Source organism: Ciona intestinalis, chromosome 2 (assembly GCF_000224145.3).
Source record: "Ciona intestinalis chromosome 2, KH, whole genome shotgun sequence".
Lineage (NCBI taxonomy): Eukaryota > Metazoa > Chordata > Ascidiacea > Phlebobranchia > Cionidae > Ciona > Ciona intestinalis.
Window position 1 is genome coordinate 3,130,768 of NC_020167.2, and position 22,899 is coordinate 3,153,666.

Here is a 22,899-nt window from a genome sequence, read left to right on the forward strand (position 1 = left end):
GTATTGTTCCTTTGATGCTGATGACGCCTGTCGACATACGTTTGTTTTGTCTTAGCGCATTTCTTGCCAAATTCTTAACAGGAAACACAGGGATTCCGAGCAGGCGCCGCGGAAACGTAGAACCGTTGCGATTACGCCAAACCACTTAGCCGCAATTTGTGGTCAAATTCAAGCGAAAATGGCATTTGCATGTGATGTTTGTTTTGTGCTTTTTAACAGGAGCAACAGCAGCTGCACATAATGTTGCTGATCTTATATGTATGGGCCAGCGCAAAGGGCGGGAACGCGAATTTGCAGCATAGTGTTAGAAACGTCAAAAATGTAACTCTCACCAGACCGGAAACTAAGAAGTAGTAGTAGCTAGCGGTAATCGACGCATAAAGTAAACATATAAGTACTTCAACAAACGGTCGTTTTCCTACTTAAACGTGTTTGACTTCGCCCGATGTGTTGTACTTTCGTCTGTCCGCTGCCGTTTCCTGTTATGGGCCGTTGGGCTACCATAGTTATGTGTTGTTTAGTCGCCAGTAAAAGCTGAAATAGTTAGCTCTTATAGGCTTGATTAACAATAAGTGAAACATACATCACGGCAATGATGATTTCGTACACATAACCGTCACAGTGGTAATTTTCGCGCGCGATAACGAGACCGAGCCAATTCATTATAACCATTGGTATATACTTTTCTCTGCAACGTGCTACTGTGTAATTAGTGGTTGGGACATTTCCGGCAATGTAACGCGTCGTTTCTGATAATATAAGCGTGAACTGTAAGTTCTCTATTCAACCGGTAAGTTTTAGGCGATATTTATAAGTCAGCATTGCCATGTAAGACCAATGAAATCTAGAGCGCATGATACTTGACCAAGTATTACAAGGCGTTGGGATATAAGACCGGTAACATGGATTGAACGCAACTAGGTGAACAACGGCTTATCCGCCCATAATCTCTCTGGAGCATTTTAAGCATTACAAAAAATCATTGAGCCATTTTAATGGTTTTGCAACTGCCCATTTCCCAAGCATTAAACCGCCTAGAAAACTCGCCGTGCGCTCATTAGTCATGGCATTGCATGATTTTGCAATAATAGTTGGCAGGGCTTCACATAATGAGAAAAACAAATTCATTTGCCGGTTAGCACGCCAATTACACGTCTACTTTGTCATAAGCATACTTCGGCCCTGCTTGGTATTTTCTGTCATACAAAGTTTGCCGAAGCAATTTGCGCATCTTACTTTCATCATGATGGATGCGTTTTTAACTGATTTCTATTCCGACATACGAAGGGAAGGCCGACCTGCTATTAAAAGCCAAGGTTTACGCGAACTGAAGACCGCGGAAAGATTACAGCAGTAATCTCTACTTAGCACGAAAAACGTCCATCTCAGGAACGGAAGACTAACATTGACAATGGATGAGATCTTAAATGGAAGATATACGATGAACGTTATGTGATATTATCTCCGCGTATCATGTACAACTGATGAATACGCTGCGTCGAATGCATTATGCACGATAAAATATGGATCAGAGATCAAAATTACGATCGCAAAGCATCGGGATCTGTATTGGTAATTACACCTAAGAGATTCCCCACCACTTTTACTGCTGAAGTCGCTTGTCAAATTCGATACGCCCAGCACGATGCTGTAATAAATTCGCCACCAGCAACAAAGTGAGTGGCTGCGTGGTGACGTTATCAAAATTAAGCAACTATTGATTCGGCAGTCCGTGACGTTGACGGTAATACGTTTTGTCACAAGGTCCGCTGATAATGCGGTTCCGCCCGGATTTTATTGTCGGGGGACGTGGCCGGTTGTCTAGCGTTGCTACGAGGAAGGAGAAAGTCTAATTCCGTTTCGTCAGTTTCAATTTACATTCAAAGTTATTGCTACGTCGGGAAGCTTGGTTATTTTAATGACCGCAGCTCTGGATTCACGTCGGCAGCCAAATACACATTAAAAACCGCTGCCTTAACTCAAATCGGGCTCGCTGAAGATTGACATTTATGAAGACGTCACTGTCACATCCTTGAAGATTTCAAGTTAAAATAGAACAAATATGTGTGCGGTACATAAGCTTCGTATCCTACCGGCCTACGAGCCAACTGATTCATGCCGTTATTGGTCTTAGTCACCAGGATGCTGGGTTAACTCGCCACGGGAAATCCATTTCGAGTTTGTTGATATGTTGAATGAGCGGGAAGATTCTCAACGGAACAGAAAACATTCGAAATCGTGACGTATAAGGAAGGTCGTTACCTACCAAACGCTGAAGACAGTTGAGTCACGTAAATGACTTTTTATGTCGTACACTATATACTCGCCGCTTGGTGAGAATCATTTTGCGAAACTTTACCCCATAACAAAGGACCGATCCATCACAATTTTCTGCTACAAACGTGTACGTTACATGTCCACAATAAAGGCAAATGACAAACTCAGATAGACTGACGTATAATAGGTTACTTGGAATAAAGGGAACTTTTCGCATGGTTAGCATTTTATCGGGACATTAAATTTGGATAGCATCAGACAAATGAAAATGTAGCAGATGTTATAATATGGGTGGGGACAAGCCCTAAAACCTAATACTACCATTACGACAACTGGTATAGGCGTATTACTGGCAAAAGAATAATTCCAATCGCAAGGGCCAAGCTGTTTGGCGAGACATAACTCACTTGGGAGGCAAGCGGAAACGCTTTGGCGAAAATTCAATTACAACTTATCGAGTCAGGTTACTGCTGCGTGAGTAACACAAGGACATTGCGTAAAGTGTGGTCAAAACGAAGGGTTTTAGCCATTGAACGGTGACTAAGATGGCGATAAAAACAGCTTCGACACAAAGTTATTGGGGGATCAACGATCCGTGACGTCTTGGTCGCGGATTTTGCGACAAATCGGTCGTGTTGATAAATATGTGGGTCTGGCACGTGCAATCAAAGTGCTACAGGCCGACTATTTGGTTTTAGGCCCTACATCGGTGTATGGTCATAAAAGGGAGGCGGAAATGTTTTCATTCCCTAAACAGGGTGGCAAATCTAAGGCTCCACTAGATTGCTATCTACGGCGGGCACGGCGTGTTAATTGATGGGAAATCAGGCTGATTCTGCCTCGAAATAAGCACTGGCCTCGATCTACGTTACAAAATCTGCCGGCGGTGGGAGTAACTAGCAGGTGAAAGTGAAAATTGCAACCACGGCAGACATTTATCGCGGCAAAATCGAAAACGTTGGAAAGTTTACCGAGAAAATTAGGCAGCGGCGTAATTAAGTCAAGTGGCTGATGATGTGTTTATAGTTTGTCCAACATTTTCTGTGAAACCACATTGTAACCTGCAGGTTGAAATGATTTGATAGCAGATATTAAACGCTTAGGGACAGGATACTTGAATTAATACGACAATCTTAACAGTAAATCTTACATCCTATGTACACAGCATTTCCTTTCTCATTTTAAGGAAATCGGATAAATGCTGCGAACTGTAAAAAATTAAAACGCCGACTTTGAAGTGCAAATGTATCTTGACTGTTTGCCAAACCAGCACGCGTTCGCTGTGGCCCACACAGTAGGGGTTGTCGTATTTTATGGATCTCTATTTGTCAGAATATCGTGCCACCCGCAGCCTCAAAGTACAGTAGCAGCCTAGCAACAGAATGCCAACACAGCAGCTGCTTAAACAATAGCAGTTTATTGCTATTTAAGATAATATATGAACTACAATATAACACATAAAACTCCGCTGACGGTCCAAAGCAAATTTGTCACAAGATGAAAGGACGCTAATTATATAATGGCCAAGGCTGCCAAAGTTAATAAAGAGGGATGATTTACGAAGCACGCTGGCAGTTAAATTGATCTAACTCATAGATGATTATATTGACTAAGCTTTTTGATGACTTGAACAAATTGGAATTTTAAATAATATGCTGAGAGCGCCCACAATTATGAGTGGTCAGTATAAAAACTCCAACAATAAAAGTACGCCTGGTTGACCAAACAATTTGGCAAATGTCACATTCTCTAATTGGCGAAAAATTGTGGATGGCCCTTCGTCCTTTTTGTTCCAAACCGCAGAGCCATTAAGTAATCATACAAAAGAATGGGCTAGAGGAAAAAGGAAATTACTGTTGCTCCTGTTACAGTGATACACCAAACACAGAAACCGTACAGGATTTAATTTCCGCATTCCGACGCTCAAGTACTAAGGGCAGCAATGAATAATGTTTAAGCTTGCTGTTTGAACGGAATCGGCCTTCCGAAATATCTTAAGTTTGTTGGACAGATCGTGCGACGGATCAATCGTCTGCGGTCGCCTTTCGTTTGTGAACTCGCGGCGGCAACTTTTCATTTGGAGAATCCATACGCAGGCTAATCCCAGTGACGTACATAAACCCCATTTTAACCTCAGCGGAGTATGACCGGTAATCGACATCAAAATAAAGAAAACGTTTGAGAAGTATCCACACACCTGTCTATGCCCGGCCCCCGCGCAATAAATACCGGCCTGAAGCAAATTACAGACAGAAACCAACATCGAGACAACTTAAACCGCGACTTAGGGCATTGCGACGTGCCTGGCCGCTTTGAAATACGCTCAGAGACACCTGTAGCCTTTGTTGGGGAAAGAAATCGAAAGTGTACGAGGCGCGTGGCGCGCGTAGGTTGCTTCTAATAACTCCACTGACGAGTTATTCCAGGTGTGCGAGTATTACTCCCAACTTGAAAAGCCTAGGAAAAAGCGTCTGGCTGTAACGTCGATTTTGGAGTTGGGGAAACTTTGCGGTTACGACAAAGTCCGTTGAACTAACTCGGTGACTTCAAAAGGAACTTTACCTATATACTCAACACGGTAACGGCACGGCAGCCAAATTTATTACCTAACTGACAGATCCTACTCCCATCGAGTGATAAGGGAAAATTAACTTGGGACGATTTAATAAGCGAGTTTACTCAGAGAAACCAGATCAAAGCGGATTTATCCAGTTTAAAGGGGACGAGTCAATCCACTAGGCCAACTATAAACAGTCCCGTGATCTTAATAACCATAGGGATATGAAGAATGTATCAATTCCTATTTGTCGGACACAGTAAACACCAGCTTAAGAGTTGTTTCAATAAATCTGACAGGTTATATCTTCAGTAGGAATTTAAACGAATCGATTTAACCAGAAAACCCGTGTGGATTGAGTTAAAACGTACTGGCACATATGTTCGTTATGCTAGAACATTGACAACAGTCGAACGAAGTCCAAATATAATGGCGGCCATGTGTATTTAGGTGGGAACAGATACCACTACGTGACCGTAACAATACAAACGTGCGGTAATGGGGCTTACATACACATATGCTCATTTTAACAGGCGTATGTCTGCGCTCTCTGGATATGGTTAATATATTGTGTCGTGTTGCATGTTTTGGCAGATGGTAAGAACAAGAGAAATATCACAAACTGAACAAAGTTATACGGGACACATATAGTGCTGTGTGGTATTGCTGTTTTTTCTGTCGGTCCAGCGCTTAAAATAGTTTCGTAAAATGCCACGACCCTTCCATATGCGGTTTTTGCTTATTTTAAACGGATCACGTCCCCCAATATCTCGGTACAAGAGTACAAACAGTTTCCAGTTGTGTGGGAACTCTGAAGTCACCAACAGTGCAAAAGTACAGGTTGCTTAATATAGTCTTACGAAGGTTCTTAAACCCACAAAGCGACGCCTAGCTATAAAGTATTCATTAAAATCCAGCACCTGTCCCGATATTTTCAACCATTCTCTCACGGCCTCTGAAATTGGGTGATATGACGCGGCGGTGAAAGGCAAGTGAATGCCCCTTATCCTGTCACGATGCCCTGTATTTCGGCCAATCAAGAGTTAGTCAGCCGTGTCCGCTGACCGACCGATCCATCAAAGCAGGGTAGCGTACATCAAACCACCGTTGGCAAGGCGACGAGTGAAACGTTTTCTTTGCTTGGCGACGAAGTATCAAACCAATTCGATTCTGTTTTTATCCGACAACTAAAATTTTTTTATATGTTTGTGTTTTGCAGATATCGTTTAGAAAGCTGCTAAAACAATTCCGTGTCGCCAAATTTACACAATTTAACATTCCACAATTTTATGATGGTTTCAGATCTCTCGCATGATTTCCGTCAGTAGGGTAACGCAAACAAATATAACAGGTGGGCCTGTAATATGACCACTTTCACAGAGCACTTGGGGTTAAACGGGCCGTACTGCTGATCAACTGTAAATGAAAGCAACGCATGCGAATCATGCGGAGTGGGAAGACCGTGACCCTGGAACTGCAGATTTTTTCTACGGAGTCTGCTGCGTCGTGTCTCGTTTAAAACAACTCTGCAATCGAGCACTAAAAGCCAATGAATGCCAGGTATTGGGTGAAAGCATTTGGAAGCGTTTGTGGTATACACACTGCGTCTCCCTGCGGTATAAACAGGTCGGTATTTAGACGAAAGCAGATCGAGTCTCGGGTAGTAACACTCGACGATTGACAGGCTTATAAGCTTCAAAGGCCGTCGGTCTGCTAAATGGATTTTTTAATTATACCGCTGGCAACGCGTCTTTGCGGTGAAGGTCGTCGTGCCGTGAAGTCATCGAAGCGGTGACGCCTCGTGAATATTTCATTGCCCCATCATAACCAATGTGCATTCAATTAGAAGGGCGGGCTAAGAAGAATAGCGATGAACATACCATAGTATCCATCGCACACATGGCTCTGAATTATTTAGATGGGATCCAGGGTAATGAGGTATCCCTCCTACAGTAGAGTAACTAACCTTGCTATAGGATTATATTATAACCGGCTGTATCCAATCTCGCATATCAGTCTAAGTGAAAACGTGGATTATTGAAACGCAATCCTGTCCTGGTGTGGTGCTGAATAATGCATTAGATATGAGCTTGTGAAAATAAAAACTCTTTGAGGCCCAAAGTGCATTAAAACGGCTGTTGATACAGAATAATAGTTTCAAGGTGCAGTTTTTGCCATCCTTGCAGGCAGAGGATATTACCGCTGCTAAATGTACGGAGTTCATGACACTGCAGCGCGGGTGCATGACGTGCGACATTAATTTGAACCATAAATGATTCATTTCCGATCATCGTCCCGAAGGGGATCAACAGTTAATTCTTGGCCAACCTATTACGACATCTGAAAGAGCTAAAGACCGGTAGGAATCTGAACCTACCGGATAGATGAGCACGATGACCAGGACGGCCAAACATTATGAGTTAAACTCAGGGTTGGGGGTTGACTCGTTTGCAACCTGACCCCTATTATCTTATCGTGACGTGTCAACAGCTCGACAGGCATTTCCGGCTCCGTATTGAGGTAATTATCTTCGATTTCGAGTTCTTGTTAAGGTCGCGAGTCAATTTAAAAATGCCAAAATAAATTTGGACAAAGAAAAAGAGAGATGACTCGATTTGATTGACAGCTGTATGCCTGCACAGCCGTGGATGCGAAGGATAAAAGGGCTTTGCTTGAAATCCTTTTGTTCTAATGGGTTAATTTGGGCCGCCTTATTAGCTGCAAGTTTTCGCTAGAAACACATTCACAGTGCATTATGTGTTGTTATGTGTAGTGGTATAAACACACTAAGAGGTGTAAGTCGACCGAAACAACAGACATATTACGCAAAGAAATCCGATACTAAAAAGGCGACATAGGTCGTCAGCACCTTCCGCCCATGCTAATAACTGTTTACAAACAGGCGTTCATCTACGAATACTGTTTACCAAAAGCGCATTTTGCGACACAAAGTGTAGCATTCTGCTCGAGGGAATTCTCGTGAAAGCACCACATGCATATATATACAACCTCTTACAGACGCCGGGGCGACTCGACTGTTTTGGATCCTGGGCACCGGTAATTTGGTTAACCCTTCCAATAAACGTATGATGAATTGGCTCTGCATTTCTGCTCCTTGCATCTGGTTTGGCAGAGTCTTAGGGACGCAGTTCCAAGGAGCAAAGGGATCGATATTACAGCCAATAAATGAAGGTTGTCCTGTGCTAGAACAATTTCTCATCGATCACTTCTTATTAAGCACAATCGATCGTTTTTTGAGCACAACAACAAGAAATGCGAAACAAGCTGCACAAGACGCGGGTGGCTGAAGCAATTATACAGCAATATGTAGTCCTGGCTACAAGATATCGACCACAACAGACTTGCTTGGTCAGCCTACCTCCTTTCTCATTTCATGCGCTTCGTTAAAGAATCCATAATTACATTTGCAATATACAACACATATTCTTATAAGTAACTACAATGCAATGCAATAAGTCCACCAACAATATAGCCCACCAAAAAAACGACCTTACTTTAGATTAGTGAGACCAGATTTGTTCTTCCGAACAAGTTACTTTGGCATGGTGACTCAGAATTGGCAACAAATTTCCCGGGACGGAATCCAATTACGACTTAAAAATCGAACCCGGGGCTTATCGTAATCTGGTTAACATGAGCTGTTTCCAAACATTTTGGAAGCGCAAATCATTTAATCGGTATAACTCAACACGCCACGTGTCAGGGTTTATAAGCAACAAAAACATAGCGGCTCGAACCAACAAACTGGGACCACGTACAAAGCGAAGTACCAACGAACAGCTGCGTTTCTGTTCCGAACGATTTCACGCAAACTTTCAACGGAAATAGATGTCCCGTGCACGTGTACTGTTCGATCAAGCTGTTTACCTCACGTGTCACACTGGCACCATACATTACACTCGAGTAAAACGACGGTTATGTGCGTTTTATAAACAAAACCGCGAAACGGCTGAAAATCACAACGTACAAACCCAGGTCCGGAATTCTGACAGTTTAGTTTCAGCTGTTCCAGTAACAACTTGTTAAAAGATTAAGACCTAACCCTATCTGTCTTGGTTTAGCAAGATTATCTCGTTTAATTGGTTGGTTTCGGGTTTTCAATGCAATCCATCACACTTGAAGTCTCATAAAATCACAAAGAAGTTAAAGGTGAAAATAAGGCAACCAGAAAATTGGACACTGACGCTGATTTAGGGCGAAAACTCGGTTTCTGGATAAGGTTATTTGAGCAAAGGCACCACTACACTACAGCACCACTTGGAAACCATGCGAAGTTACAGAGAAAGAAAGGCTGGAATACGTCACAAAATCTCACAAGAACGTTCACAGCTTTATCTTTGCGGATTCAACCTTAGAAATCAATTCGGGGTGAAATTAATTAAAGTTTGATTTATCAATCAACGCAAACAGCTTCTGTCAACTTAGCATGATCTCACAGTTTTATATTCCCAGCTCTCAGGCTTAATCGGAAAACCGCAAAGTTTTGACGAATCGAAGAAGCAAATATGAGCTCGTAGCCCAGCAACCGGGCAACCAACGGTGGGTAGAGCAATAAAACGCAACGCACCGGTCGACCAAACCGACTTCAATAAACTTCAAAGGTTGAGAGTGCGACAGAAACCGGTGTTATTTGAGTAATAAGAGAAACGATGCTCTTACGTCGACGTGGATAGTAGCCACACGTTGTACGGTAGCTCGATTTGCGAGTAATTCTACACTAGACGCAATTTGGGAAGGAAAATGGTTATTGCGTCATGTTTATATATATATCATCAGTACGAACACAAAAGCAGTATATGTTGGGAATACGGGTTGGGTCATTCATTCGATTTAAAATCTGGACGCTAAATGTCACCACCACAACTGCGCGTTATTGTTACATTAGACTCTTGATTCCTGCCAAATTACTATTATTATTCATAACAGCTCAGCTTTTGTCCAGCGCTCGTTATATGAACGAGGGTGCGGGGTCTAAACGGAAACCGGCCCACGGCTTCCCGTACGTAGAACTAGCACGACGACGACGGCGGAATCATTGTGGACCGAAATAGAATCGAATTATTTTGCCACAAACGATGGCCCGCAGATTCAGGCTGTATTATACCGACGTATTAATTACTACCGGGCTCGGGCGTGTTTGTCGTGCACTGATAAGCGAGCTGGTTCAATTACCCTCACAAAGGGGTCTTCTAATGGATCCCGGGAAAAGAATATTGCAAAGCAAATACCGCCGAGATGATATCTGCCCCTCGACAACAAACATTTCTGTTTTACCCGGTGACCCACACCATCTCCGTAGTCACACTACTAATGCTGCTCCTGTTCCAGCAAAACACACATAAGAAATAGTTACGACACTTTTCAATAACGGAATGCGTCCCTGAGTCGTACGGTTGGTATTTTAGTGACATGATCCCTTTCGTTTGTTTATTTAATCACAATGTACCTTCTATGGCGTTTGTTGAACCTTAATGTTTCTTTTACAGCCAACATGTATTAAATTAACCGGAGAAAATATGGCTTAACAGCACGAGTGCTAACACTAAACAAACAGAATAAGATTCCACGATAAGACAAAACAAGTCACACGATTTCTTACGGAACAGTTCTCTACCAAGCCAGACAAACGATAAGACGGTGATTTGCCATATGAGGAGATTATTAAAATGTCCGACGTTATGTGTCAAACGTCAAAGGTAAACAAAAGCTCGTGCCAGAATGTGAATAAACCCGTAGCGCGATAACTTTAATTGGCATAGTGTATATCATGTGATAACACGGCATGCCTGGCAATGTCGTAACATGTAAACTAATGGTTTGTAGAACAGAAATCAAAAGGCAATTTAATTTCTTATAGATCTTATTGCGGACTCAATCAATAAGGCTTAGTTGACCACGCTCCTCAATACACAAGCATTCTAATCACAATCAAGCATCTAATGGTTTTTACAGAATTACTTCACCGAATTTTGCTTAGGATAATATTGAAGTGCAAAAACGGCCACTTACTTGCCATCTGGACAGTTACGTTTGAGCTTCGAGCTTCTCCGGCACTATTCACAGCAATGCATTGATAAGTCCCAGTATTGGCATCTTCGCCTCTATGTCGGACATTTAGGAACATAAGTTCTCCGGGTGCAAGTTTTATGATCCCGCGAACTGTAAAGGGAGAATTGCATAAACCTTAGCCAAGCAATCAAAACTTGTTGAGAAGTTAAAGTGCTCCTACAACTCGTTAAGTTTAAAGTGGTGCTCGGTCACACTGCAGACGTCTGTTTAGATTTGTTTATGGTATATAGTTTACGTAATTACCTTCATAACCATATATGGCATATAACAGTATAATAATTACCACACAAAAGCGTTAACTTGTTACACACAGCTCGTTTAGCTGCTAGAAATACTGGCGATTCTATATTCAAACCGAATGTAGGCACAATTTGTAACAACATTGAGGCAACGTAAAAACAAATGATTCATAAAATTTCAATTTACCACTTTGGCTGTCCAAAGGCTGGCCATCTTTCAGCCATCTTATGGTGGGGTCGGGGAATCCAGTTGCTCGGCAGTAAAGTCGCACAGTGACTTCCGTATCATCAACGATGGCATTGGCAGGCTCCTCTGTTATTCGTGGTGGGGTCGCTTTATTGTTTAAACCGGAGCTGCGACGGGCCAGGGGTTGTGGCAATGGCTGAGGGGCGTTGTCTGATGGGTCGGGATCAGGTAATCCGAATACTGAGAAATAATTTTAATAGGTTAAGGAATTTTGCCTATTGATTGGATCGTAAAATTTAACGCAGTTTCGAATTGCGGGGTTTAGATTTGTTTGGGACAAGAACATTCACACAAAACGCGTGTTTTCAACACCCTGTGCGCTCCCAAAGAGTAATGCGTATTCTCCATTGTGCGCCAGCAGCTTTAACCGCAAAGAAATCTAGGGTTTCAGGGGTATTGATTACTACCGACTTTTTCCCGCGGCGTGGCACCGAATTCTGAAGGGAGAAAAAGTGAGCATAGATTTCCCGGCGTTTTGTATCTGCCGGTCCACACACCAAGGCTGGGTTTAATTACAGTGGCTTGCCTGGCGCCCAAAGAAAACTCAAAGCCCCTGAAGCGCGTGCTAACGAAAAATATAAGGGTTTTTGAAACCAGTTACGTGGGATGTTTATCATATATATATACATACGTAGGCGGTCGATTTGTACACACCTAAAATGTGTTACTGAGTCTGCATTAAGCTGCAAGCGCTTTCAAAAGCGCTAAATGCGATTCGATCTTTTGTGTGTAAGAGGATTAAGTTGTCTGGCGGCGACGGCGAAACGGAAAGTTCACCGTCACACGGCCCCTTTGCATAAAGTGTGTCATGCGGTAATCCGTGCCCAGCACCTACACCTGCCTGACTGATAAACCCAGCTGCATGGAGCAACTGACTCGTGTAATGGCGTGGAACGTTGCGAGCGTGTTGCTGATCGGAAAGTTAACTTAGTTTGACACCGGAATCCATCAGCGGACTAAACTGGACAGCCGCAATACCTCAAATTAGACCACCGTACTGGAAATTTAGAGTGACTGAATATAGCATGATAAACAAAGAGTCCACCACACAAACACAAGTAATGTTTTGATCCAAAACATTAGACAAACCCAATTTTGGTTTAAATATTTTCAGCCCAGTGTCTGATATAAGAATGAAAACTCTTCTATCGAGCTTAACTCAAACGGTACCAAGATTCAAAATAAGATAGGAACCACTTTGTGTTTGACCAGTTGAATTGTCTTCGTTTCCTCCGTTCTTTTGTTGCGGTTGTTTATTGTAATTATCTGAACTGGCGGATTGCGTTCGTACTCGGATTATAAAGAGAATGGGTTAGAGTTTGGTGTTAACTACAAATCGTCCAATAGTACTTCAGATTGTTTGTTGTTCTATTGGACTACTGTACGAACTTAACTTTGGAATGTCGTTTTGGGGGTTAAGTTTCGATCCTAAAATTAGCGACTCATTAACGCTGGCGTTGAAACGATAACTACACTACTGAATTTAGAGACTTTACGATCTGTGAAGTGTACGTAACTTATAGATGATGGGCCACAGTATTTATGACTTAACGAGCTAAACCATTCCTCGATAACAGACAGCAAATCAACATCGCTATTGCAGATATATTACAGTTACTTTAAACAGGCAAAATTAGAAAGCTATTAGTCTTCATTTAAGGTAATAAACGTCATACTGAAACCAAATAATAACACTATTCAGTTTCATGAGATTCCGGTGCCACAGTGGATGTCTTTCAAGATATTTATACAAATAATCGTCATCAAAGCTCTTCAAGTCATAAAAAAAGATAGTTTAGATCAAACAATTCTTTACAATATATCGCGTTATAACGCATTTCCTGAGGTAACTCTGTTGAAGTGTTTTTGTGAAAAACTAAACGCACCGGCGCACCGCGACCATCACTGTTGCTGTCCGGGAGTATAGGGGAGTTTTCAAAACGTAAACAAGTCGCCGCGGTCGCATCCGGCATAGTCACGCTTCACTGGCAGTATATCGCATGGATCAAAAATTTCCGACTGAAAGCAACGACACAAGTCAACTTTCAAAAGCGAGCCGACTCTGGACGATTAATCTCACGCCCCAACAATAATAAAAGCTAAATAAAGAGATGATATGAGCACAGTTTCCGCATTTTCATCAAAGCGTTGCGCATAAGGTTGAAATGAAGTCTCTGTCAACCCAAGACAATCAATTCGTTCCGAATTATGGGCGAACTCGGTAATGACATAATGTGTACGTATGTTCATTGTTTTCATTTAAAACGTAAGCTGAGGTGCTATACCCCCTTGGATCCTATAGTAAGAAGATTGCCATTGTAAATCCTTCATGGAAACCGCATCACATGCTCAAGGACAATGGAAGAACGCCAAGCGTATGTTCACGTTGGTGATCGATCGCAATTTCTAATTACGCAACAGAAATTTGCTACCGCGGCGACTCCTTGGTTCGATAATTCAATATAAGAGGCCTGAATATATCGCGTGTTGCGGCCGATGCTAGAAATTAATGATGTCTCGGTCAATTCGACGCGAAATCAACGTCTGCAATGTTAAAAAGATTTTGACAAAAGATTCGCGGACATCTCGATATTTGAGTGTTCCAGCTAGCAACATATTGGTGATCGCAATTTAATTTACAAGTCAGCGCAACTGGCAGGATGCGATGGACAAAAGCCGAATGTAGACCGGATATTGATATATTTACAACCATAAGGCGATACTAAGGAAGAGGCCGCGAATCAAAATTTTTCTGACGACTTCGCACCGGTAGATCGTTGTTTACTAGTTTCCCATGACGAAGTAACGTTGTCGTTTTCCGCAGGTCACACGTGGGAACCGGTTCTTTGCAGTTGCAACACACTTCAGTAACGTAGCCAAGGTCATTACTGGACAGAAAACGGTGCCAGCAAACCTGCGTATTTGATATGATGGCAACCGCCTTGGTGGGCTGTAAATTGCGCTGTTTTGGGAACGGTGAATCATTCCTCGGTTAAGAGGTTTCGAAACAGCAACAAGCACTATTTGCTGTGTGCTTCAAACCAGCTCTAAATGTCTATTCGGCGTTAAGTTGGGTCACAGGTCAAAGACTGTTATGGTTCCCAACTGCGGTAGTCGAACACACATTACAACGTGGCTAATTGAAATTAAAGCGGACTGCAGACAAATTTTATTTTAATTAATCTTCCCGTAAGAGGAAAATCAAACTTTGACGCGTTTACCTAAGTCTCGGTTATCAACGCGAGTAAACGAATCAAATTCCTCACTAGTGTGAAAATGAAGTGATATTTGCGGGTGGCAAAGGAATAACCTGATTAGATTACGACGTAATTAATTTAAGTCATCGTAGCCACGTTTGCCGTACACGGTGACAACAGGTACAATTTCAAGTGGCTGGCCTTGATTTGCGCTACAGTTTTCTAGGTAAGTGCTGGGTTAACCAAAGGCTGCTGGGCTATCATAACTTCTGTATATGAGAGTATCAGACTATTTATTTAAGGCAGGTTTATGTACGTTGTACAATGACAGGCAGCGTCTATAAATTAAAATGTGTTGTTGTGACGGTTGAGAATGTCAAGAGACTCTCAGGACCGTGGTCCGGCCGATTGGTGGAGCGCAAATAAAACCGAAGGCGGAAAACACACAAGCCGTGGCATTCCTTAAAATAGCCGAGTTCGGATTTAACGTTAAAGGTTAATCAACAACAAAGGGCCCTACGTACCGCAACGCCCAGTTAGGAATGGTCATGCGTTGATATGATTTTACAAGTTTTGGTTGATAGCTACTTCTAATGGGATCCATTACTAATTTAATCAGGCCGGCGACCTGACTCGGCAGACGACAGATGCGCATTAAAATGAGGCTGTTTCGGCTGAATAATTAACTGGCCTTAGTACAGCAAAGTGTGCCGAAGACGGCAAGATAATAATTTGTTGCGCTAGGGTCGTAGAATTCGTTGTGGATGTCACGAACGTCAAAGTTTGTTATCGCAGGCTAGATACCGTCGTTTATTTTCTACTATTATTCATAACATCGTAAAATTGTACAGTTTCAGACAAGGCCATGTTAGAGGTCGTCCATCAATACGACGGCTCATAAATAATAGATAGCAAGGAGACTGGTGGACTCGCTTTGTGTTAATCCTGCAATTGTTTCTCTTTCCAGAGTCAGTTACTACAGTTCTCACTCGCTGGCTGCACACGAAAGGTTGTCAGCGTAGACAGACAACCTGATGAAGATATCACGTGATACAGATCGATCGGGATCTCGGGCCGGTGAGTGATAACCACGAACCAAAGGGAAACCAGGACAGCAACACGAGGCAGAATAACGATTTGCAAACCTAATTGCTTCTAGCGAAACGTGGTGCATCAAGCGTCGAAGTAGCGTGCATTTTTCACACGCTGCGTGTTCGGCAGATCACACCGCTCAGCGCTTACGTTACTGACCATTATCTGCATGCGGTTCGTACACAGTATCCGATTTCCTGCAGCAGACTAATACAATATCTGTTAAACCACTGGCCACGCTTTCTGGCGTAGATCCAAGAGCGCGCCGATCGGGGATCGTTGCGAAACGTTGTGTGCTCTTAGCACGAATTAATCACCAGCCATTTATGGGGCGGGATAAAACTAAACGGTAATTAAACGGATTGGAAAGTTCACTGCGGGCACGGCAATCCAAACATACATTAAAATATATCTTGGCTCTAGGAAGCTCACATTCCGCTAAAGCTTAAGATCAACAAGTTTAGCAGCGATCCTGCACAATTCGAACAAGTGCAGGTAATTTACGACAAGATCGTTTCGCACGACAAACAGTGTCATTTTCGGTCGCCAATAAAAAGTTTTTTTACTGTCCGCCCTTAATTTGCTGCCGTTTTACTGTTTGTAAACATCTAACGACCGAATGCAATGCGCACGGTTGGATTCCTGACGAGCTGCCGTCCCCGAAAGCAAAAGTTTATTACCGAGCTGTAAACACTGCGAGTAGACAATGAAAACTCGGACCGTTAACTTCCGTGGTGGTCGTAGCTAATGAGCATGAACTGATACGATCAGGTGTTATTATAAGCAATATTTAAAGATGTCAATCGGTGATCCCAGGCAGCGAAAACTACGGCTACGTCAATTGAAATGCGTCACTAAAAACGAACGTTTTAGCAACTTTCGTAACACAGAACGCGAAAAAGAAACGGAAGTCTCGGAAAACGTACCTTTCGGCTGCCCTACTATTTATACGTTCAAACATTCGGAACAACAATTTTTTCTTAAAAAGCGAAGCCATTAAAACTTTATCACATCACGTAGAGGAAAAATGCTGATCTGCCTTTGTATAACTGGGCAAGGCCCATGGTAACCTCACAAACCGGTAGCGATCGTTTTCAGACAGTTTGCTTTGGTAATCCGTCGACTGGGTAATTCGTGACCCATATTGACAGTAATGGTTGTTGGAAAGTAGCCACCGCATTAAAACTCTCAGCATTCGATCGAAGATTCGAGCGGGGTCAATAATACGAAGTACGGTACTGAAGTCGAAAACGCACACGGCAATGAGTACATGCACCATATGTTTCCCTTTCGTCTAAACCCCGCATTACTCCCGATATATCATTAACTATACATATTATACAAGGGAAATACTATTAGGCTTAATGGGAATTAGGTTTCTTACCTGTTTTACCGGCAATAAATATCTGGATGCAGAAGACGAAAACAATCTTCTTAATATTCATTTTTAAAGAGTTATCACTTTTTAAGCAGTTTGAGATAGAATTTTCTATTGAGTTTAGAATTTCTTTTGTAGACGAGTTAATTCTCGTTCCATCAAGTTTTAAATCCACGAGAACGAACTTGAATCCTGGTTGGAGACACGAGTTCATGAATATGTTGTTATAGTAATTGCATTTTCTGCCCCGGATTGCTTTCGTCTGCGTCCTTTAGTTTCGGAATGTAGTCCCGGGAGAAATAAATCCACTGTTTCTCGTTCTGGTATTCAAAAATGGAGCTCGACCGCGACAAGAGAAAGAATCAGAAAATTGCCTAAATTGCTCTGACCGGTGAACCTAGTCAGAAGACAAGTTATTATTGTCGTTAGAATAAAAACAAACAACACAAAACACGGTGCGTTTCAACTTGACACAAAGAGTAATGTTTTAACATTTTACCCAAAGTGTGCTGCCTACTGTCACATGCTAACTTCGTTTAAGCGCTAACTACTCGTCTACCAAACACACTTACTTATAGGTGGTTGTAAATGACTAACCGTCTGCATTCCGCGACAAAAAAATACAAACTTTACGAGCAAAAAACAGCTGCCTGAATGGAATAGGAAACATTACGTCCTGCAAACGACCTAGCACCCGATATTCTAAGACAAAAGAATATTTTGCGACACACATAACTAACACGTCAAAATAATTTCAAACGATGACGCAAATCAACCGAGATAAACCCTTGCGATGCGAAGCTCTGATCTGTGGTGCACAACACTCGTTATATACCATCTCTTCACTCAGCCGGTCGGCAAGTGAATTCGAAAAGGGATTACCCGTTTTCCTGCTCACCAAGAGTCTCGCGCTTCTTCTCATTTGCTAATTCTCGCCCTTTCTCTTTTGCTTCTCCCATTTCTCTCCCAGAGGACCTAGGTCAGGCGCACGCTTTTTGTTGCAGTTTCCTTGGCGCAAAATGAAACGCAATCCGGCCGCAGATAAACCATACCGACGAGAAACCCTCAAATATCAAACCCGAACCATAATCCGATTTCCAGTTACAACCACGCGCATCTCAATCGACCCTTCACCCGTTTTTGACATCTGGTACCGGAATTACGAACCGTCTTTCCTGTTTCACAATATATTTTTTCAAAGCTACAATACACATTTTAAGCTAAATTCTCCAAACTTGCCGAAGTCACAAATTACAAAATATTCTGTTGCTAATAAAACTTCGGAAAATATTTAAATATCCGCCGGCACTCGGAGCTTAAATTTCGGTCAAGTCATGAAAATGGGGCCGAAGTCGAATTTTTCCAAAAAACGGCATGTATGACCCTAGTTATATTCACGCAACGATGAGTCCTAATATCGACACATTTTATCTCAGGGTTAACTCATCAAAGTCAGGTTGCCGACCACTGAATGTAACTAATAATTTCAAAACATGGGATATACACAACATTATTTAACAACAAAAGCAGTTACAATAGATAAACTAACTGGAAAATCGTCTGGCGTTTTTGCCGCAGTTTTCGATGGTAACTTGACCCATTGTTGCCTTATCGTGCCCTGAAGCCGGAATAAGATAAGACACTCCAACTAACAAAGATGGGCCTGCCCGTGACGTTTTCGCTAAAAGCGCGATCGAGAATTGCCTGAACGGATTGTTTATTGACGACAACGTAGCAAAGTAAAGATTCCAACAGGCCAATATGACAGAGCACTTTCTAGCTTATATTTCGCACGGAATCGAGTTGTTTAGTTTGCAGAGACTAATCTAAACACCAAAAACAGGAATGTTTTGAAGTTGCATCACACACGTACCGAATCCCAAATCGGCAAACTCGATGTTCCGCACAATGTTTCGAACAGATGCAGATAACACGCGTTACACCACCAATCACTGACGTGATGATTAAAAATTTCACGCGGGGCAGCGCGTCGGGAGTCGAAAGCCTTCACCGTTTGAACGGAGTCTCGTGTTTACAGACAACTCTTAATGTTTAGATTTCCCGTGTTACAAAACTTTTGAATCGATATAAATATTTTGAACTCCGGCGCAGATCAAACGCAATTCTGACACTTACATCTCAGCCCTAGTGACGTTATACCAGCTGGTTGCCTTTGACAATATCCTGGCTAAGTCCGAAAACAAACAGCAAATCCTTCTCGGCGGTTTGCCTTAACACCAATGGTACATTCACTACTGTCTATTCAGCTTGGCCATACGTTATTCTTATTAGCGATCCTTTGCGTGATCAGTCTATATTATGTTTACTCCTTGTTTACGCTCACACTATGAGTACTTTCGTCACCTCGAAAGTCACACATAGGCCATAAAACTACTGCACTGCTGACTCGGTTTATCAACTGTGAAATAAACATTCGATTTTGCTGATAAAGCTAACTGGTATCGGCAACAAAATAACTCAGCAGAGATTCTCCGCACCAGCTCGCGTCCACGCGCAACGTGAAGTGTCGTTTCACTTCGAAGCCGCAGCTACGTTTTTCTCTTTCGTGACATACGAAGTGCAGGCTCCATAGCGCCGCTACCGACAACAGGGTTTATTAATTATGAATAGCGTTTGCTAATGGCTGGAAACAGCGCTGAGGAAAGACTGTTTGTCGGCTCTGAATAATTTATACTTCGGCGCTCCTATCTGGAAACATGGGGCTCTGAATAGAAGTATACAAGAACTAGTATTAAGTTAGTGTAAGCGCAGCAATTTCCAAACACAATAAAGCATTAAAACTTTTGCCAGAGATGATCACGATATCCTACAAGCTTAGCCTCGCATTCATTGCCGCGTGGGTGGTCCGCTACTTGCTGCACCAACCACTGTCTAACACAGTTTAAAGCACGCGCTCAGTAAATGTATTGTCCTACAACGGGCGTTCGCAACTCGATCATCCGCACAATGAAACACGAGGAACGATTTCGTCTTCGGTTACACGAAAATTGAACGTCGGTAGCCGTCAATGAGTTACAAAACGTCGTTAATTGCTCTGGAAAGCGCCAATTGCAATGCGTCGGCACGCGGTACGAATTAATCATAGTGTTTAGACAACGCGTGCGTTCGCTATCAGTGCAACGAAAACACCGAGCAGTTTGCTCTACAATACAAGTGAACACACCCATATAGGCAGTAAAATACAAATAAGCATACATTGTGATGCGTTTAAGTGTGTTTGTAGTATTTGATTATGTGCACTTTTAAACTGACAACACACACCTATAAGCACGAGATGCGTAAATTAAGAATAATTAGTATTGCTTTATAGTATACCATGCCCACCAGTGACCCTCGCATTGCCTGTGCAAATACAAGGGATCCGTTAATCTGGCTGAACAGGAAGACGCAATCTGTACACAGGTATAATGTTGTGTAATTAGCCTCGGTACTTTTGATCCAAAGCTATCTAAGATTAACACTACAAATATCCGATGACCTTTTTGGACGAATGGACGGGCCGTACGAGCACTGACCGTTAGCTTACCGGTATGTTGCAAAAAAACAAATAAGATAAATTAAGTTTAAAACATAATATTGTTAGTAATCTATACAGCCTATATACAAATAATTCTTAGTCAACAATATCTACCGATATGTAAATAAGTATTATATACATAAACATGCCTATACCCTCGCTTTAGTGTGTTATAAGCACCCATGCACACGTTACTCGCAACTTTTATGTTAAAACTTAACTAACTTTTTAGAAAATATGCGGCGAGCACAGAAAAGTTTATAAAGAGACCTTGCCTAACTGCGGAAACTACCGAACTGTACCTAAAACATGCACTGAGCGAGAAATCCTACAACCTTATACCCGAATCAACTAACTAATGTAACTTTTCACACCTTGTGTCTCTCTTTATGCGAAGCAAAGGTTTCCCGCCGATGTGAACACGGAAAAGATTTCGCACCTTGGAACAATAGACCGGTCGGTCATCGCAATAAATAACAGATCGTTTGCAATGCTATCTCTTGTGGCCTCGTTTTGTTTGTGTCGGCGGTTCGGGAAAAAGCGAGAGGTGTCGCGTTTGTTACGTCACAATAGCTGGACAGGTGACGCTGCTTCCTTCTCCGTTGGAAAAGTTTGAGCCTGCTTTTGATGCACGAAAGACCGGAAATTGCCCGATGCACTCTGCCCAGCAAGTGAATTCGTACACGGATGATGTCGTTGCAGTTCTAATAAGGTATACTTCGTATGTTAATAGCTATCTTGGTAAAGCCGGTGCTATGCGTATTAAAGGCAATTTGACATTTTAAATTTATTTATGTAAACTTTTAAGCGTTTTATTAGGCTGAGTTTTAGCCTAAATATATTTTCGAATCGAGGTGTATTACTCACCTACAAAGTGTAAAGACAATTTTTAAACGTGGGAAGAAATTCCCGAAAAGTTACTCCGTAGCTCCCACTTACGGTTACAAACTAAAACACGAACGAATTCCTTACAGTGAGAGAGAGAGAGAGAGAGCGATTGTAACTGAGGGGATTATAAATCTAAATTAAAATCTACATCTTATTAAACTTTGACGTGTAAAGGTCATGTGAGTATGGTGAAAAGTCATTAGAAACGTAAATGCAGCCATATCATTAATTGCAAATATATTTGCTTGATTAACGTGGCGATTGTTGCATGACCCAGAGACAATGCGATTATCTTAATAAGAATGACTGCAGTAAAATCATGACGTTTTACAATCGAATCAAGTCAAAACCGTCATGTATTTTGTTTTTGGAAATATTAGGTAATATATGCTAAAGTATCCCATCTTCCCCCACTCCACCATATTTTCAGTTTGGAAATATTTGGAAATGTGTGAGCCCTGTCTTTCCCGCTCTTATAATGTATACCGGTCTATACCGACATCGGAATTTTCGTATTATGCGAACAAATCATTACATTGCTATTTTTGACAGTGCCAAAATTCAAACTGAAAAACAATTCATTGTGTGGTATTCTTGGAAATACTCTAATTTTATATTCAATCCATGATCAATTGCTTCCGCTGTAGATTTTAATGCTCGCTGCTCGCTTTTAATGAATGCATGATTTTAACCACAACGTTAATTGTATCATGATTTCACTCAAATTGTGACTAATGTTGTCTCCATTAACGTGGGAAAGAAACTGTATCAACAAGTGACCAGTTATCCTAAACAGAACTTAGCCTCAGGCCGTGTTTCATTCGTTTTACAACCTTCCTTTTGCAGCAACGTTTAAATGATAGTTTAATACAGAAAGCTGAGACGGGCGTTACGAATATAGCAAGCCTATTTAAGCGATATCGTTTCTTTGAAATTACTACATAGCTGTGACGTAATAGGTCTCGAAAGTTTTTAAATATTCGATGCGTGTGACGTCATATTACTCACTGTTGTTTATGCAGCTTCGCGTAACTTAGGCTGCGACAGTTTAGTGGACGCCATTTGAACTAAACAGCGTATTTCATTAATGTTTAACCATAGTTGGCTGTTTCGTTTTTATCTGTCGCAGACAGGGCAATGAAACTACCACGTTCTATAAGAGGCCACTGCAATGCAAATGTTTGCTGCTCGACCGCAACGGTATATGTTAGTTACGAGAAAAGCCACACAGGCTCGTTTGCAGCGGTACATACAGAACGCTTATTCGAAAATGAAAAATGTATTACATTTGAAGCTAAAATAGGAAATAAACGCAAGGCAGCAACAGGTGTATTACCCACTTTGTTGCGTGTTTCAAATGCACTGGTCGTGACGGTAACCAAGCGAAACAGGCCAA

General features: G+C 42.0%; 1 protein-coding gene across 6 annotated transcripts in view; it reads right to left on the bottom strand.

Moving 5' to 3' along the window:
* LOC101243197 (roundabout homolog 2-like) overlaps positions 1-17,706 on the bottom strand; it is a 41,961-nt gene extending 24,255 nt beyond the window's left edge. For all 6 annotated transcript variants that reach the window (XM_026840571.1, XM_026840570.1, XM_026840569.1 and 3 more), the window contains exons 1-3: positions 17,084-17,706; positions 11,351-11,590; positions 10,865-11,014 (exon numbers count right to left, since the gene is read on the bottom strand). In XM_026840571.1, the coding sequence (XP_026696372.1) occupies positions 10,865-11,014; positions 11,351-11,590; positions 17,084-17,291 (598 nt within the window). In that variant the 5' untranslated portion in view covers positions 17,292-17,706. The remainder of the gene's footprint in view (positions 1-10,864; positions 11,015-11,350; positions 11,591-17,083) is intronic.
* Between the last annotated feature and the right edge of the window lie 5,193 nt (positions 17,707-22,899).